The sequence below is a fragment of the Mobula hypostoma genome, chromosome 1 (genome assembly GCF_963921235.1).
Source record: "Mobula hypostoma chromosome 1, sMobHyp1.1, whole genome shotgun sequence".
Classification (NCBI taxonomy): domain Eukaryota; kingdom Metazoa; phylum Chordata; class Chondrichthyes; order Myliobatiformes; family Myliobatidae; genus Mobula; species Mobula hypostoma.
In genome coordinates this window covers 210,459,650-210,478,681 of record NC_086097.1, presented here as the reverse complement: position 1 = coordinate 210,478,681, position 19,032 = coordinate 210,459,650, and the positions used below count along the sequence as shown (strand labels likewise).

Genomic DNA, 19,032 nt, shown 5'->3' with positions numbered 1-19,032 from the left:
CTTCCAGGTGAGGCGACACCTCACTTGTGATCTGTCAGGGTCATCTATCGTATCTGGTATCCGCTACTCCCGTTGCCGCCTTCTCTACATCAGTGAGACAGTGATTAGGAGATCGCTTTGTTAAAGCACCTTCACTAGGTTGGCAACAAAATGCGTAATTTCCTGGCGGTTAGCCATTTTATTCTACTTCAAATTCCCATTCAAACATGTCGGTCCACGGCGTCCTCGACGGTCACAATGAGGCCATTCTCAGGTTGGCGTAGCAACACCTTCCGTCTGGGGAACATCCAAACTAAAGGCCTGAACTTCGATTTAACTAACTTCCGGTCATTTCTCCTCCTCTCCTGCTCTCTTTTTCCATCCCGATTCTGCGCCTCTCTTACCCCGTCTCGTCAACTATCCCTCCTCCTTCCCTTTTTTCCAGTTCCACTCTTCTCTTTCTCCAAGATTCCTACGTCTTCAGCCCTTCATTTCCCAGCCACTCACTTCATCCCCCCTCCTCCACCCACCCACCTACTGTTCCTTACCCCTCACCTGGTTTCAACTTTCACCTGATCTTTTGTACTCATTCCCCTCTCCCATTTTGTTATTCTGGTATCTTCCTCCTTGCTTTCAGTCCCGAAGAAGGGTCGTGACACAAAATGGTGACTGTTTTCTTCCTCGCAATAGATGCTGCCTGACCTGCTGAGTTCCTCCAGCGCCGTGTGTGTGATGCTCCGTGTTACCAGCATCTGCAAAACCTCTTGTGTTCGCAACTTTCTACATAACCAATGTACAGCTGCTTTTTTTTTCGCCGCTGGTATTCTTACCTGAAATGCACTGGCAATTTCTTTATTTTGCTGGGGGAAGATAATGTTGAAACCTGGCTGGTAAATCTGGCTGGGCCAAGCAACTGACTGCTGTCCAGATTTAGAGGAGTTAACAAAAGGGGAGGAGGAAAAAAAGCGCCTTTTAGATTGTGTTCCACTGAATTTTATATGAACTTGATGCATCCCCACTTACAGGAAACTTGCGCACAGCAAGAATACAATGAAATACTTGAAAGGCGGCAAAACGAAGTAGGAAATACTCCGACTAGGGTCCCTCCCAAAGGGGCGTCGAATTCGTCCATACGAGAGCTTTCCGTTCTTTCGCCACTCCTGCACTGAGCGAACAGCGCTGAAGATCTGGTAGATAACCGACTGTCTAAGCAGCTTCATTGCCGATAGATAAATGCCCTCTATATCTACACAGTAACATTATAGAGCGGGAAAGCTTTCTTACTTATATTTTCACAAGGCATAGAAGCGACTCTGTGGCAATCCTGGTGTGAAGCACAATACATCAGTCAAATATATGAACGCGTTTAACATGTATGTTACTACTGGCAAGACAAACAGTTCTAGTGAAAGGCTACTTCAGTGACGAAATGGCTTGGCTTCCTCTGAATTTCAATGACAAAATGTAAAATTTGAACAAAATAAGATCCCGCCGAGAAATTGAGCATTCGCCGCGACTGCTTCCATTAACGCCAGGTTGCGCCACTAAGCTTAGACCAGGCTTGTTATTGTTCTGTTTTCTTGCCCATATTTACTACTCTCGTTAGTTACCGGCGCACGACAGCAAGTACGCACGACTCGAAATACAGTTAAAATTATCAAGGAAGGCAAATTGCACTTTATGGACCTTGGGGATGGGCTGTAACTTCAGGAATTGTTAATTAGAAAACAGTGATAACTCGATTTAAATCGAATGGAATCCGTTTGATCTGGAATGCGTCCTTTTATTGTTTGTAATTCTATAGTCTGCTCTCTGGGCGGTTGACATATCGGAAATAGATTGCAGCCCACATCAACCTCTGTGCAGTCTTGTTTAGAGGCGTGTGGTATTACGAGACGTGGCATTACGCTCTACTGAAAAAAGAGCTTAATCGATTTGGCATTCACTTTTAACTTGCTTTTCGCTATCTTTTAAATGTGCCCGAAGAATGCCAGTGTCTAAATTTGACTTTAATTTACCGCAATTGTTAACATGTTTTGAAAGATTACATGCTTGTGGGTTTCCGCACTCCTTAAAAGTAGCGATGCGCGAGATTTGTATCAGAAAATGAATGTTTTGTACAATCTTGCCCGATAGAACCTTTGAAAAAAGACTGTGGCACCAAACACCCCTCCCCCTTAGTTTAAACTAATTTGACAAGGGGATAGAAACCGGAGAGATAAGGCTCCGGGTGGGACAAATGGTATACAAGTCGAAGGGTTGTGTAGTGAGGCTGTGAGACAGGATGTTATATTTGAAAGCACGGAATAAAATAAGTGATCTTGTACCGCAGTTAGAGACTGGCGTTAATGACGTGTGCATCATGGAGTCGTGGCTCTAAAAAGATTATAGTGGGAGCTTAACATCCAAAGACACGCCTTGTATCGAAAGGGCAGGCAGACAGGCAGAGGGGTTGGGATGTCTCTTAGAAAAAATGAAATCAATCCTTGGAAAGAGGCGATATAGGTTCAGAAGAAGTAGAGTACTTGTGGGTAGAGTTAAGAAACTGCAAGGGCAAAAAGACCCTGATGGGAGTTATATACAGGCCACAGAACAGTAGCAAGGATATGGGATAGAAGTAACAGCAGGAGATATTAAAGGCATGAAGGTCAATATTATGATAGTCATGGGGGATTTCAATATGCAGGTAGATTGGGAAAATCAGGTTGATACTGGACCCCAAGAGAGGGAATTTGTAGAATGCCTACAAAATGAGCAGCTTGTAGTTGAGCCCTCTAGGATTGGCTGTTGTGTAATGAACCAGATTTGATTAGGGAGCTTAAGGTAAAGGAACCCTTAGTGGACAGTGATCATAATACAATAGAATTTACTCTGTTGTTTAAGAGAAAGAAGATAAAGTCAGATGTACCAGTATTACAGTGGAGTAAAGGGGATTACAGAGACATGAGAGAAGAGTGGGCCAACTTTGATTGGAAGGGGACACTATCAATGTTGACGAAAGAACAGCAATGGCTGTTGTTTCTGGGGCAATTCAGGATGCACAGGACCGATAAATCCCAATGATGAAGAAGTATTCTCAAGGGAAGATGAGGCAACTATGGCTGACAAGGGAAGTCAAAGCATAAAAGAAAAAGAGAGGGCATATAATATTTTTAATTAGTGGGAAGTTAGAGGATTGGAAAACATTTAAAAACAATGAAAAGCAACTAAAGAAGCCATAAGGAAAGAAAAGATGAAAGAAAGCTAGCCAATAAATATAAAAGAGGATACCAAACCCTTTTTTCAGATATACTGTACAAAGAGTAAAAGGCAGGCAAGAGTGGTTATTAGACCACTGGAAATAATGCTGGACAGGTAGTAATGGGGGGACAAGATGTGGCAGACAAACCTTTTTGTGTCACTGTAGAAGTCACTAGCAGTATGCCAGATATTTGTGAGTGTCTTGGGGGCAGAAGTCAGTGTAATTGTTATGACTAAGGAGAAGGTGCTCGGAAAACTGGAAGGTCTAAAGGACTACACCTCAGGCATCTGAAAGAGTACATTGGTACTGACCTTTCAAAAAATCACTGGATTCTGGAATGGTTTTAGAGGACTGGAAAATTGCAAATGTCACCCCACTCTTTAAGAATAGGAGGCAAAGGAACAGAAATTATAGGTGTGTTAGCCTATCTTCAGTGGGTGGGAAGATGTTGTTGTTCCTTATTAAGGCTGAGTTTTCAGCGGAACATGATAAAAGTAGGCCAAAGTCAGCATGGTTTATTAAGGGGAAATCTTGCTTGGCAAATTTATTGGAATTCTTTGAGGAAATGACAGCCAGGATAGACAAATGATAGTCAGTGGATGTTGTTTAGTTAGATTTTCAGAAGGCCTTTGACAAGCCACCACATATATATGAGGCTACCTAACAAGATTAGAGTCCATGATATAAAAACGATGCTACTTGCATATATATAAGAATGGTAGACTTGCAGGAGGCAAGAGTGGGAATAAAGGGGGCCAGTTCTGGTTGGCTGCCACAGGCGTCGGTACTTTGATCACTTTTTTACATTACAGGTTAAAGATTTGGATGACGGAATTGATAGCTTTGTGACAGGTTTTGCAGACGATATGAAGTTAGGTGAAGGGGTAAGGTTGTGTTGAGGAAAAAGGGATTCTGCAGAAAGATTGACAGATTGGGGGAATAGGCAAAGAAGTAGCAGATGGAATATATTTTCTAAACGGAGAGAAAATTCAAAAATCAGAGGCGCAAAAGGACTTGGGAGTCCTCGTGCACGATTCCCCAAAGGGTAACTTGCAGCTTGTGCCAGTGTTAAGAAAGGCAAATGCAATGTTAGCATTCGTTTCGAGAGGACTAGAATATAACAGCAAGGATGTGATGCTGAGGCTTTATAAAGCACTGGTCAGACCGAAACTGGAGTATTGTGAACAGATTTGGGTCCATTATCTAATAAAAGATTGGAGAGGGTCCAGAGGACTTTCACGAGAATGATATCGGAAATGAAAGGGTTAATGTATGAGTAGCGTTTGATGGTTCTGGGCCTGTACTCGCTGGAGTTTAGAAGAATCGGGGTGGGGGGGGCGCTCAAAGAAACACATCGAATATTGAAAGGTCTCGATAGAGTGGATGTGGAGGCTGTTGCTTCCTATAGTGGGTGAGTCTGGAACCAGAGGGTACTGCCTCAGATAAGAGGGACGTCCATTTAGGACCGAGATGAGGGGGAATTTCTTTAGCTAGAGGGTGGTGAATCCGTGGAATTCATTGCCATGGATGGATGTGGAGGCTAACTCATTGAGCATATTTAAAACAGAGGATGATAGGTTCGTGATTAGTCGGGGCGTAAAAGGCTATGGCGAGAAGGCAGGAGAATAGGTTGAGGGCAATAATCAACCGGCCACGATGGAACGACGGAGCAGACTCGATGGGCCGAGTGGCCTAATTCTGCTCCTATGTCTCATGGTCTTATCTACAAACACATTTTAAGCTGCCAATTAGATCCTAAAGTGTTCTGTCCCGTAGGCGGCAATCTGTCACACGCCGCAGAAGAATAAAGTCTGTGAGTTCTGCATCCTGGGACCTCCAGGCAACTATTCTCCTCTTGTGATCGTTACTCTGAATCGCTTCCATTTCAGGAGCAGTAAATATTAACAGCTTGACAGGTTGGGTAGCGATTGACAATTGCCCACTGCGACCCGCCCTTACTTAAAGGCGCGAGGCAAGACGGTAAAGAAATCAGTAGACAGGCAAACTGACTACTATAACTACGGGTCATTTGTCTATTTTCCAGGTTATTTCCGGAGACCGGCACATTCCTCTATAAATACCAGGCACCGTCTGCAAGAGCTGGAAACCTTCACCCGGCATCAGAAAGGTTTCATTCTCAGAAAGCCTGCGACAAAGGTAGGTGCAAAACAGCTTAATGGACGTAGGGCGCTACTTGTCTACATGGTCCTTAATGAACGGGCGCATTTAAGTAAAACTTTCTGAAATCACCGGAACTACGATTCTCGGCAATTTTAACAAGCGAGCCGTTTTCTTTTTACTATCGAAGTGAGTTCACTCATGCTTACGCTCTTTAGCATAGCAATGCAATGATACTCGGAGATGCAGTGAGTTTATATGTAAATTCACCTTCCAGACCGAGGTGATAATCATCATTGACTGATCTCTCAAGGCAACGGTAGTTCTACTTACAGCAATCAGATCGCCGTCCGGTTTCTTGTTCCATTAAAAGTAGCTATAGCTATTCTTTGACAGAGCTGATATGCCCAATTAACAGTAGAAATATGTCCTGTGTTTTTTATGTCTATGACAATAAATTTCAACTTGAACCTTCCTCAAAATGTATTTTGTTGCTATAATCATGATAATGTGAACAAACCTTTGAACTACCGAAGGATGACCCAAAGCCGCGATTACTGTGATCGGTTCATGCAGTGCAGAATGGTGTGAAGGTGCACCTTGTTAACCGATGCAGAAAATGAAAAGTTTAAACGAGAAAGCGATCATTCAGCTGTATGCTTTGTTCTCTTTCAGCTAATGGCGTTACAGTGGAAGTGCCATTGCCTGCTGGCGGTGTTGTGTGCCTCCTTCGTAGGGGTCGGGGCAGATTGTGACCAAGAATGTGCCTACTGTGCCTACCATTTAGCCGGCCATGCCACGGAGTTCAACTCGCTGGTGAGTTTAAACGACCTCTCACACTTTAACATAAACATTGATCGTACACATATACAGATGAAAGAACAGTTTTGACAAACTCGTGTAAAACCCGAACGTCAATGAAAAGTTTACGGCAGCTGCGGGATGTCACTTGCATTTTTGAGTAGGGTCACTGACCGAACTGTACGTGCTGCAAGCGTATGATTGATTTCCATCGGGATGGAGACAAGCTCGTGGAATTGCGAGCATTCCGATATGCTTAAGGGTTCTTAGGAAGATAAATATTTTATCATCCATTTTAATTATTGATCTGCATCATTTGTTTTCCAGTTTAGTACGCGCGTGAAGCGAGCGCAAAACAAAACGTTCAATAGAGCGATAGATTTCGGGGTGATACAGTGGAGGAGAGGGAACTGACTGACAGCGAGGGAAGATTTGTGTGTGTGTGAGAGAGAGATGCAGCATTATGCGATTTTAAAGCTACGGGGCTGGTTGTGCTCAGAATTACTCCCCCGCAACACCAAGGTTTGCCCATTAACCAACAACTTCCAGTCCTTTATTCCAAAAGGAGGAAAAATAAACCGGAGCCGGTCGTTCCTTAAATATCATGAACACCAACTATCGCGGGTTGTGATGTGCCGCACCGAGCAACCCGCGGAGAGCAGCTTCGGGTAAAGACTATTCACCTCTCCCCTACACTCCCCGGCATTCTCGCCCCGACGGAACGATACAAAGAACTCACTTAGAAGTTATATCGCGACAACAACAGCTCAGGGCTATCTGTTCAAATCTTTATATTTCCGGACATAGATGGCGATCAGCCAAGTGCACCAAGTACAACAAAATGATCAACAAATCACACTTATTTCACTCCCACTCTCCCGTTAATCCCGAATTCAAATAGTTCTTTCCAAGATGTTAATGTAAATTCAGTTTTACTTCCAATGGGACGCTACTCTACTGTTTATCACGAAATATGAGGTTTGATAGAACCCTGGGAACTACTGCGGAAAACAGGAACGTGGGTCTCCGTATCCAAGAATCCCGAAACGTGATATCATTAGGCAGGGCTCAAAGTAATGGCGGGGGCGTGGTCGGTGTAAGGTTGAAAGCATAGACGGAGTACAGTGTGTAGTTCTTGATGTCAAACTATAGAAAGGATGTGTTTGGACTGTACGGCTTCAGAGGAGATTGAACGAGATATTGTCTGCGATGGAACTTTCCGCTTGTAAGAGAGAATGGTTAGGCAGGGTTAGCTTTGAAGAGGAGAATGCTCAGAGAATGCGTAAATTGATGTGGTTACCAGCAGCACCAATAGAGAAGATGTGGTTAGATAATTTCTCCTCAGCAACATTGTCTATAATCAGATGGTGTAGGTTTGAAACAGGGTGTAGGAGATATAAAGGCGAGCCTGAGCGTGTTTGGGAACTGGAACGCACCGCCAAATGCAGGGGTTTCCCAACCTGGGGTCTAGGGACTCTGCGGTAATGGTAGACGTCCACGGCAGCACAAATGGTTGGGAGGCCCTGAGGTTGGGAGACAGGCAATCTCACAACGTTTTCCAAGTGTTTAGAGCAGCATCTGAAAGGCCATGTCATCAAACTCAGCAGACCTGCTGGAAAATGGAAATTGATGATAGATCATATGCACAAAATGCCGGGGGAACTCAGCAGGTCCGGCAGCATCAATGGAAAAGAATACAGTCAATGGTTCCAGCAGAGACCCTTAGCAACCCAGTGACCAGCAGGGGCATGGTAGGTAGAAGGGCGAGTTTTCACATTGTATGATTCTATGACTATAAACTCTGCCTTGAACAACTTCAGGCTTAGTTTGAAGAGGGATGTATTTAAAAGTACTATGTGGAATATAATGGTCAAATTTAATTAGATGACGAACCAGAGTCCGACAATTGTAGCAGGAAAAAAATACACAAAATGCAGATGCTGGAATTCTTAAATAAAAACAGAAACTGCTTCCAGGGGAAACAGCAGGTCTTCAGCATTCGTAGAGAAGGAAAGTGCAGAAGTTGTAGTTTCATGACCTTTGACGATAATAGTTTAAATTCTGCAATGCCATGAAAAAGATTAACAGTAAAGGGAATCCTGCCGTTTTGTTTCCCCGCCCTCTACCACCCTACCCCACCCAACCACGGCGTAGAAACAAATCCGGGAATTCAACGCCCGAGACGCTATGCATTGGGTGAAGCTCTTTCCAAGGGCAAGAGCACAGTTCTTCATGGGCTGATTGGAATGTGCTGTGCGACCTACGTAGGCCAATGTGAGTCCTATAGAAGAGTTAAATTAGCAGATAGACTAAATAAATAATGAAGGTTTAGTTTGAAAAGGCTAGCTCCCTCCATTAAGGAGAAATGCTACTGAAATCAAATATTAACGTTATGAGTAGGTGTAAATTACAAGCAAACGGGTTTATCATTAGTGACAAACGCGCACGCCGCAGATTCAAAATGGGGTGGATCGCTGACGTTGCTAAATTCAGGATGTTAAACGACCCACTAGTTTAAAGAAGCATGAAATGGCCAAAATGTGAATGATCTTTAAAATGAATGGACTTTGCCAACGGCAGCCTTGAAACAGCCAAGATTTCAACATACTGCACTAAGTACAGTATACCCGAAACACCAGATTGTTCATCTAGATGGTGTGTAGTATTTTCTGTAGAAGCCTCCAGCAGACCACCATTCTGCTTCTGGTCACCTCACTACAGGAAGGATGTGGATACTATAGAGAGAGTGCAAAGGAGATTTACAAGGATATCGGCTGGATTGGAGAGTGTGCCTTATGAAAATAGGTTGTCAGCTTTTCTCCTTGGAGCGACGGAGGATGAGAGGTGACCTGTTAGAAGTGTATAAGATGATGAGAGGCATTGATTGTGTTGATAACCAGAGGCTTTTTCCCAGGGCTGAAATGACTAACATGAAGGGGGATAGTTTAGAAGTGCTTGGAAGTAGGTACAAGGGGAATGTCAGAGGTAAGTTTTGCACACAGAGAGTGGTGAGTGTGTGGAATGCACTGCCAGCGACGGTGGTAGAGGCGAATACAATAGGGTCTTTTAAGAGACTTTTAGGTACATGGAGCTTAGAAACATAGAGGGCTATGCAGTAGGGAAATTTTAGGCAGCTTCTAGAGTAGGTTACATGGTCAGCACAACATTGTGGGCCAATGGCCTGTAATGTGCTCTAGATTTTCTATGTTCTATGTTCTAAATGTAAATCTGGATAAGCCAAATGAAAGCAGTAATTTTCACCAACTGCTTCTATTGGGAAGATGGCATTTTTCAAGAAATAGTTTTGGGAGTGTTATTAACACACAAGTTATTATCTTATGAGGCGAGGCACTGACCCAATAAATAATAACCAGGTGATGCTGGTACTGAAGGTTTGTCTACATGCCGCCAGTTGGATCATGTTGCATCTTTTTTCAGAGCTGTGAACACAACACAAGCTGGGATAACTCTCAAACACACTGGGAGGCATCTTCAGTAGAAATCAAATCACAAAAAGCTGCTATGTTACATAAATCAGTGCTAATACATAAGGCTTTTCATGGCCCCAGGATAAGTACTTAATAACCAATTGATTCCTTTTTGATGTAGAAAATGGAACAATCAATTTGCACATCTGAAAGTCTCAGAAAGAACATTAATCCGCTTGTGATCAAAGTCTACTTGGTACTCTTGGGCTAGCCCTCAATTTTGTATAAATTTTGTATATCATCAAACAAATTCGAAAGTGTAGCACTTCTTTAGTTCTGAGTTGAAATGTCAGCTAGTCTTTAGTGCTTAGGTCTTTGGAGTGGGAAATTTCATTCAACATTATTCGGACACGGTGGAAGTATTTCAGCAAATCACAAAATACTATGAATAATAATTTGTTAACATGCTACTTCCCCTATATCTGCTGTGTATGATTTCATTTTAAAGCTTTTAAGTTTCAAGTTTATTGCTTATACTGTACATTGGTGTGATGTGTATTATTAAGGCTGACCTTGGAGCAACGGACAAGAAGTGGAATAACAAGTTGGAATATCTTAGCTAGCAATATCTCTTTACAAGGGTTATAATTTTTAAAAAGGATTCTATAAATACATGTCAGAAAGGGGAATACGAGAATCTATGTCTCTCCCCCAAAGGATAGTAATGTTTTTGGAAAAAATGCAGCCCTGGCTGCTGCACTGGGCATTTAGACTTCACGTGGATCATATGAGTCCACAAACCTATACATCAGGAGGACGAGTAGGCTTCTTTGCTCCTTGATAGATGATGCATCTGACTGGAACCTCGTTTTTACATTACGATCAATTCATAGTAATCTTTCATCGCTTCGTTTATCAAGAATCCATCTGCATCCTCCATCAAAATCTCCCAAGAGTGCTTTTATCACCATTTCAGAGATGATTGGAATCCCCTGGAATCATCTCCATATTAAATAGGCAATGTTCATTTTTATAAAAGTCCATTTTAGATCCTCCCACAGGATGAATCATCACAACCACCTTTTAATAAACCTCAGAATCTTAGCCACAAACAGCCTGGTTGGGTTTCAGTTAGTTGCTAGTTGAGAATTAGAAGCCAGGGATTGAAGTGCTTAAAGGGAACTGAAGAAGACTGATTTAGTTTCACCTTTTAAATAACATTCCAACATTCTTTACTCCAAAATGTTTCAACTCATCTTATCTACACTGAAATCTAACTGTCAAAACTCTGCCTGCTCACTCAATCTAAATTTGTATTCATTCAAAGGCAAGCACATCTTTAACTGCCTGCAGGAGGTGCTAAACTGCTGCAGTCCTCCAGTGATGATACTCCCACAATGTTGATGGGAGAATGTTCCAGCGGTTAAGAGTTAATGACAAAGGATATTTCTTCTGGCTAGATTAATGTGTGACTTGAAGAGAAACCTTCAGGTGGTGTTCCAGTTTGACTGTTATTAATGTTCTTGGCTCCACTTCTTTCTATACAGCCAATACTTTATTGTTCAGTTTAAAATTTGCTTTCCAATCATTTCATCAGATTCATCAATAAGTATGCTAAACAGCTGATGAGCAGCATATATTTTCCCAAAGTGAGCACTATTTGTTGTAAATAGGGAAATATAATTCTTTGATTGTAGTTTTTACTGATTGGATTGCAGGTAGTAGGTTCAAATACTGGATGATACGTGGGAATTTTGTGCCCTAATACCACTTACCTCTCATTTTTTGTCTTCTGCTGTCTCACACATCTTGCAGGCAGCCCAGAAGAAAGGTTTTCAGCTTTGTGATTAGTTTCAGCTATGCACAGTGAATAAAATATATGGGTTAATTTATCTGAGTACAGCAGTTTGCTATAATATCCTGTAAAGCAAAATACTCAGAATGTGATACAAAAAGAAAGTGATTGAACACTCAGCAGGCCGGACAGAGAATGTGGAAAAATAAAACAAGTGAACAGGTTTTTAAGATGCCATTGAATCTAAGGATGGTTGAAAAGACTTGTAATACGATGGAAAGATGGTGAGACTGAATGACATAATGAATGATGCCAACAGAGTGAAAGCATGGGTGTGATGATGTCAACAGTGTGAAAAGGTGGGTCTAGCAGATACGTATGACAATTGTGTCATGAGCCCCCCAAGATCCCTATGACTGTGGGACATCTTGGAAGTTGCTCCTCTCCCACTCTGCGCTAGCAACACACACAAATGCTGGAGGAACTCAGCAGGCCAGGCAGTATCTACGGAAAAAAGTACAGTTTACATTTCGGGCTGAGACCCTTTGACTGGCTTTGAGGACTGGCTACAGTTGCGTTACTTCAGGTGTTGAAGCAGTATGAAACCAGTTGGGTTACTTTAGATTAATTTTCTTGTGGGTATTCATGACAAATCTATACAATAATAACTATTACAGAATCAATAAAAAGTCCTTCCAACTACAGTGTTCTACCAGAGTGCAAAAGACAACAAGAACATGAGATGGAGAGTCCTTGAAAGTGAGATTATTGGTTGTGGGAACATTTCAATGATGGGGCAAGTGAAGTTGAATGAGGCTAGCCCCTTTGGTTCAAGAGCTTGATGGCTGAGAATAGTAACAGTTCCTGAACCAGGTGGTGTGAGTCCTGAGGCTCCTGTACCTTCTTCCTGATGTCAGCAGCGAGAAGAGAGCATATCCTGGGTGGTGGGGGTCTCTAATGATGCATGCTGCTTTCCTGTAACAACATTTCATGTAGATGTGCTCAACGGTGGGGAAGGCCATATCCACTACCTTTTGTAGGATTTTCCATTCAAGGGCATTGGTGTTTCCCTATCAGGCTGTGGTACAGCCAGTCAATATATTCTCCACTACACATCTATAGAAGTTAGTCAAAGTTTTAGATGCCATGCCAAAATCTGCATAAACTCCTAAGGAAGAGGCACTGCTGTGCTTTCTTTGTAATTGCTCTTATGTGTTGGGCCCGAAACAGGTCCTCCAAAACAGTTACACCTAGGAATTTAAAATTGTTAACCCTCTTCACCGCTAATCCTCCAAGGAGGACTGGCTCATGGGCCTCTGTTTTCCTTCTACTGAAATCTATAGTCAGTTCTTTGGTCTTGCTGACACTGAGTGAGAAGTTGTCGTTATGACACCACTCGGCCAGATTTTCAATCTCCCTCCTTTATGCTGATTCATCACCATCTTTTATTCAGCCTATGGACAGTGGTATCATCAGCAAACAAATATGGCATTGGAGCTTTGCTTAGCCACACAGTCATAACTGCAGCAGTTAGTTTCTGAGGGGTGGCCACACAATTTTAGTGTGATGAACCCAGATTTAGGAGGGTTGGTTTAGTTGACATAAATGTTTGCCTCGTACCAGGCGAGGGAACGTGTTGTGTCCTTGAGCAATGCACTTAATCACACATTGCTCTGCGACGACACTGGTGCCAAGCTGTATGGGTCCTAATGCCCTTCTCTTGGACAACATTGGTGTCGTGGAGAGGGGAGACTTGCAGCATGGGCAACTGCTGGTCTTCCATACAATCTTGCCCAGGCCTGCGCCCTGGAGAGTGAAGACTTTCCAGGCGCAGATCCATGGTCTCACAAGACTAACGGATGCCTTTACTTTTTTACCAGATAGTGGAGCATTGGACATCCAACTGTACAGGAAAAGGGGAATAATAGAATCATTATTTTAAATTGTTTAATCTAGAAAGCTGCAAGATGCCTAGTTGATCACAAAAACACAAGATTCTGTAGATGCAGGGAATATTGAGTAACATACATGATATGTGGGAGGAACTCAGCAAGTCAGGCAGCATATATGGTGGGAAATAAACAATTGATGTTTTAGACTGAGACTTGAATGATAAACCAATTTGTTCTAAGGTTATGTAGGCGCAATTTCAAAGCAAATTCTGTTTTCTCCCATATTAGATTTGAACTTATGCTGCGCAGGTGGTAAACAGGATTGAGAGCTAGATTGCTGACTTATGACACTTGCTGAAGAAAGGCTGATAACCATTCTCCTTAACAATGCATGGAAAGTTGTACACAAGAATTTTCCCATTTTCTGTTAGTTATTAAAAGTCTAGTTTATTTCTTTGGGCATGAATACCTTTCAACAGTGGTTAGCTGTTGGTATTAGATAAACATAATACCTAGCGGTTAATTGGCAGAAATGTCATATAATTTTAAAACTATACACTGCTTCAACCAAGGGATATATTCCTAATTTAGAAATATGGACACTTAGGTATAATTGACAGTACTATAATGGATAAAAATATGCTAACTAAAAGACATGATTTCCTCAAGAATCCACCACCCTTCTATACTAATACCATAGCTGAACAGTATACACACTTCTACACAGCAGAATTCCAGAACACAATTGTACCGACTGTTTCCTATTTTCAGTGTAAAGCTTGTTCAGCTTGTATACTGCCTTTGTTGGATGTTGAGTGTGAAGTTGGATCTTGATCATATACCATGGAAAACAGTGCAGAAGTTGTAATGACTTTTATTTTACATTTGGAATCCTGCAAATAGACTATCAGATTTCTGGGAAACAACACTAGTGTAATCATAAAGAAATCATATGGGAGTCCTTGTGCAAGATACCCTAAAGGTTAATCTCCAGGTTGAGTCGGTTGTGAAGAAGGTGAGTGCAATGTTGGCATTCATTTCTAGAGACATAGAATATAAGAGCAGGGATGTGATGTTGAGGCACTCGTGAGACCACACTTGGAGTATTGTGTGCAGTTTTAGAAACATAGAAACATAGAAAACCTACAGTGCAATACAGGCCCTTCGGCCCACAAAGCCATGCCAAACATGTCCTTACCTTAGAAATTACCTAGGGTTGCCCATAGCCCTCTATTTTTTCTGAGCTCCATGTACCTGTCCAGGAGTCTCTTAAAAGACCCTAGCATATCCGTCTCCACCACCATTGCCAGCAGCCCATTCCACACACTCACCACTCTCTGCGTAAAAAAAAACTTACCCCTGACATCTCCTCTGTACCTGCTTCCAAGCAGCTTAAAACTCTGCCCTCTCGTGCCAGCCATTTCAGCCCTGGGAAAAAAGCCTCTGACTGTCCACACGATCAATGCATCTCATCAACTTATACACCTCTATCAGGTCACCACTCATCCTCTGTCGCTCCAAGGAGAAAAGGCCAAGTTCACTCAACCATTTTGGGCTTCTTATTTAAGAAAGGATATACTGACATTGGAGTGGGATCAGAGAAGATTCACAAGAATGATTCCAGGAATGGAAGGGTTACCGTATCAGAAACGTCTGGCAGCTCTTGGGCTGTATTCCCTAGAGTTCAGGAGAATGAGGGGGGATCTCATAGAAACATTCCAAATGTTAAAAGGCCTGAACAGATTAGATATGGCAAAGTTACTTCCCATGGTAGGAGATCCTTGGACAAAAGGGCACGACTTCAGGATTGAAGGGTGTCCATTTAGAACTGAGGTGTGGAGAAATTACTTTAGTCAGAGGGTGGTAAATCTGTGAAATTTGTTGCCACGAGCAGGTATGGAGGCCAAGTCATTGGGTGTTTTTAAGGCAGAGATTAGCCAGGGCATCAAAGGGTATGGGGTAAAGGCAGGGGAGTGGGGATGACTGGAAGAATTGGGTCAGCCCATGATTGTCATGGTCCGGATTGGGGTCCCTTTAAATTTAGCTTGTTTATGTTACGATCCGGACCGTTGATTCCCTGTTTTCCCGTGTCCCTCGACTTTGGTGATTAGAGGCAATTAACACTCAGCTGAACCGGTAGTTTATAGTCTCGGGCTTTCAGCCGTTCAGTGCAGGAGCGTCTGCAAAGTCATGGCGTGCCAATGTCATCTGGCCGGAGCAAGCCTAGTCTCTGCCGAAGCGAGAGCCGGTAATTCGCCCTTCCTCACCATAGCAACCCTGTCCATTTACCTCGCCGAAGTTTCCTCATCAAGGTGGGTCCGTCAGTTAACCCGCCGGAGGGAATCAAGAACCGCTGTCTACTGTTCCCGGGTCGAGTCGAGAGCTCGCCACTACCCGGAGGCTCCAAGTGAAGTCCTGGCTCCGGTGGCAATCAAGCACCAAGTCAAGTCCTGACCCTGGCGGCAATCAAGCACCAAGTCAAGTCCTGGCCCTGGCGGCTTCCCAGTTCTGAGTCAAGTCCTGGCCCTGGCGGTCTGTGATTCCTGTCCTACCCCCTTGTCTGAATCCCTTCTCTGCCCCTCTCACCTCTAGCCCTCGTCTGCAGCCCCCGCCTGCACTTCGGTCTAGTTCCATCACCGGAGCTAGATAGGTACTGTCTAGAGTTAATTCGTGTTGGTCTTGTCTTGTCCTCGCCTCCGTGGGGTAAGTCAGGCCGTCTTGCCATTGCTCCGCGGGAGGTCATGTCTTGTCTTGTCTGGTCCTCGCCTCTGTGGGGGTAAGTCTGGTCGTCTTGCCGTTGCCCCACAGGGAGTCATGTCTTGTCTTGTCCTCGCCTCCATGGGGTAAGTCAGGCCGTCTTGCCATTGCCCCATGGGGGGTCATGTCTTGTCGTGTCTTGTCCTCGCCTCCGTGGGGTAAGTCAGGCAGTCTTGCCGTTGCCCCGCAGAGGGTCATGAGTCCCGGCCCTATGTCCTGTACCCAAAGAGGGGTCCCAGCTCTCTGTTCTGTGTTCGAGTCTAAGTCCTTTGTCCTGTACCCAAGGAGGGGTCCTGGCTCTCTGTTCTGTGTGTGAGTCCCGGCCCTATGTCCTGTACCCAAGGAGGGGTCCCAGCTCTCTGTTCTGTGTGCGAGTCTTGGCCCTTTGTCCTGTACCCAAGGAGGGGTCCTGGCTCTCTGTTCTGTGTGTGAGTCCCAGCCCTATGTCCTGTACCCAAGGAGGGGTCCCAGCTCTGTGTTCTGTGTATATGTCCATGGTTCCATGTACCTGCTCCTCAAGACCGAGGCTCTGTGTTCCCTGGTTCCTCCTCTCCCTAGCCCATGTCATGTCCATGCCTGGTTCTGGGGTCCGAGCCCGAGGCAAGACCCAGGTACTGGGTCCTTGCCCAGTCTCTGGCTCAGAGTCCATACCCTAGCCTCTTCATGTCTCCTCTAGCTCTGGGAGCCGATTCTGAGTCCTAGCCCAGACCCTTGGTCCCTGCCTAGTCGTAGTCCTCAGTCCTCGTCCAGTTCGCTATTCCTACTCCTGCCTTGCTCTCCTGGTATCGAACAATAGACTAAATCTAAGTAACCTCACAAGATGTGTCTTGCATTTGGATCCACCCTTGCTCCCAATGCCCCCGCCATTGTGACAATGATTGAATGGCGGAGCGGGGTCGATGGACCGATTGGCCTACTTTGCTCCTATATCTTATGGTCTAAAACATATCTGGTTGGATTATATAAGTGGAAGATTCTGGCAGTGGCTAGTAAAACCTACTTTGTCAGGGTTAACTGGTAATTAATTTCTGGTTTTATAATTTCCTACATGTGAATATAGTTTTTAAATTCCATCTGAATAAAAATGAAAAATATTCAGCCACTACCACAGACTGAGCACAATTCAAAGATCCTCAAGTGAAATTCTAATAGGATGATTTTACCTATCATCCCCAGTTGTTCTGATACTTGGCAATGGCCCTTCTCTTTGAAACACTACAGGTGATGGGGCTTTCAATGCAATAGTGCTCTTGAAGCCCATGAAATTCCAGAAATAAAACTACTTATTAAGTTGAGTACCTGCTGTCAAATGAGCTGAACTAAATAATAAAGTAAAAGTTATTTGCAAAATCATGTAAAAATTTTGTTAACATATCCACTGCATGCAAATGAAGTCAAATTCTCTTCACTGCAGCACATATTAAAAGGGAGCAAAATAGATTTTAAAGCACCAAAATATGGGTTTAAGAACCAGCCCATGGTTTATTTGACTACCATGCTGCCTTTTGGAAAGAGTTATGCTTTCTTTGATACATAAATATTATTTTATTCCAGAGTTGCACATTGGAGTGTGAAGGTAAGACGCCATCAGGAAAGGCATGGGGGATGTGCAAAGAGCTGGAGGAAATTAATAAACTCCACGAGGACAGTCAAAGTGCTCCTGAAAATGACAAGGAAAAGGAAGAACAACGTCAGCTTCTGAACAAGCGATATGGCGGCTTCATGAAGCGCTATGGTGGATTTATGAAAAAAGGAGACCCCAGTGACACCTACTTTGCCGACGTTCACGATGAAAATAGGGGGAGGGAGATACTGAATAAAAGATATGGGGGGTTCATGAAGAAGGATGTTGAGAGTGCTTCTTCAGTAGATTCTTCTGACATTCTCAAAGAATTGCTGAACCTGAGTGAGCTCAACGATCAGAAGCATTACTTGGACCAGAGCGACTCTGATAGCCGCAGTGACATCATGAAGAGGTATGGGGGATTCATGAATGCAATCAAACAAAACCAAGAATTAGACAATTGGCCTGAATTGCAAAAGAGATATGGAGGCTTCATGAGAAGGTTTGGGAAACCAGATTACCAGAAAAGGTATGGTGGTTTTATGAAACGTTGGAATGATGCTCTCGTCCCTTCCGATGAAGATGGTGAAATATATTCCAAAGAAGTCCCTGAATTTGAAAAGAGATATGGTGGATTTATGAGGAATTAGAACCTCAATCAGAAAGACTGTCCCTGTTCTCAGATTTAAGTGTATTGTGTTGCTTAGAATGTACAGGTGTTTGTTTTTTTTTAACTTAGTTTACCAGAAGCAGGAGACCTGCAACTTAACATGTTGTGTGCAGATCTGTGTTACCTTTGGTTAAGGTGAGGTTGTCAAATATAATTGTATGCCTTCTTTGTGCACTTCTTCTCTAATTGTAATTTGTTAAATGTTGTCTAATTTTCATTAAATGCAAAACAAAGAAAAATCTCAACTGTGTAGTTGTATATACTAAAATAAATCTAACTGCAAAATATTTAAATTCATTGTGCATTGTTATATTTCTTCTTTAACTCAATAGAAAATATATTTTAAATTTTGTTGTCATTTCTATTTTTCAAACTCTCATTTATTTCTGCAGTTGTGTTTAATAACTCCAGGAGTTAATTGAAAGAAAAACATGGGAACCAGGATTGCATGTGTACTTAATTGTTACTTTAGTGAGGCGGACACATATGATGTGGTGGCATAATGATGTATGCCATTCACATACTATTAACATATAAACTATAAAGAATTATGTAAACAAAAATACTTAAGGTCAAGCAATATATTTACAATATTACTGAAATATTAAATACTCTACACTCCCCCGCTTAGCTGTAAACTCCAACTCAATATAAAACCCATCTCAACTCAAATATGTAACAAGTTGCTCTCTAGTCTCACACACACACTCACTATAATACAACTACTACATAGACAGTCACAGCATTGTAAATTTTAAGTTGTCCCATTCAGGCCTAAAGATTTAAT

General features: G+C 43.0%; 1 protein-coding gene across 3 annotated transcripts; it reads left to right on the top strand.

Moving 5' to 3' along the window:
• The first annotated feature begins 222 nt into the window (after positions 1 to 222).
• Positions 223 to 18,532, top strand: penkb (proenkephalin b). 3 transcript variants are annotated; one of them, XM_063063890.1, is made up of 4 exons: positions 223 to 253; positions 5,265 to 5,377; positions 6,014 to 6,154; positions 17,566 to 18,532. In XM_063063890.1, the coding sequence occupies exons 1-4, from the start codon at positions 238 to 240 to the stop codon at positions 18,223 to 18,225; spliced, it is 930 nt and encodes a 309-aa protein (XP_062919960.1). In that variant the 5' UTR covers positions 223 to 237; the 3' UTR covers positions 18,226 to 18,532. The 3 variants fall into 3 exon arrangements, with proteins under 3 accessions (XP_062919960.1, XP_062919953.1, XP_062919970.1); XM_063063883.1 differs by lacking the exon at positions 223 to 253 and adding an exon at positions 4,589 to 4,631; XM_063063900.1 differs by lacking the exon at positions 223 to 253 and adding an exon at positions 4,984 to 5,136.
• The last annotated feature ends 500 nt before the right edge of the window (positions 18,533 to 19,032 follow it).

Coding starts and splice junctions, on each gene's coding strand:
- penkb (XM_063063883.1), top strand. CDS start 4,604: ATGTGGAGGCTGTTGCTTCCTATAGTGG. Junction 5,378..6,013: donor TCAGAAAGCCTGCGACAAAG/GTAGGTGCAAAA, acceptor GTTCTCTTTCAG/CTAATGGCGTTACAGTGGAA. Junction 6,155..17,565: donor CCACGGAGTTCAACTCGCTG/GTGAGTTTAAAC, acceptor ATTTTATTCCAG/AGTTGCACATTGGAGTGTGA.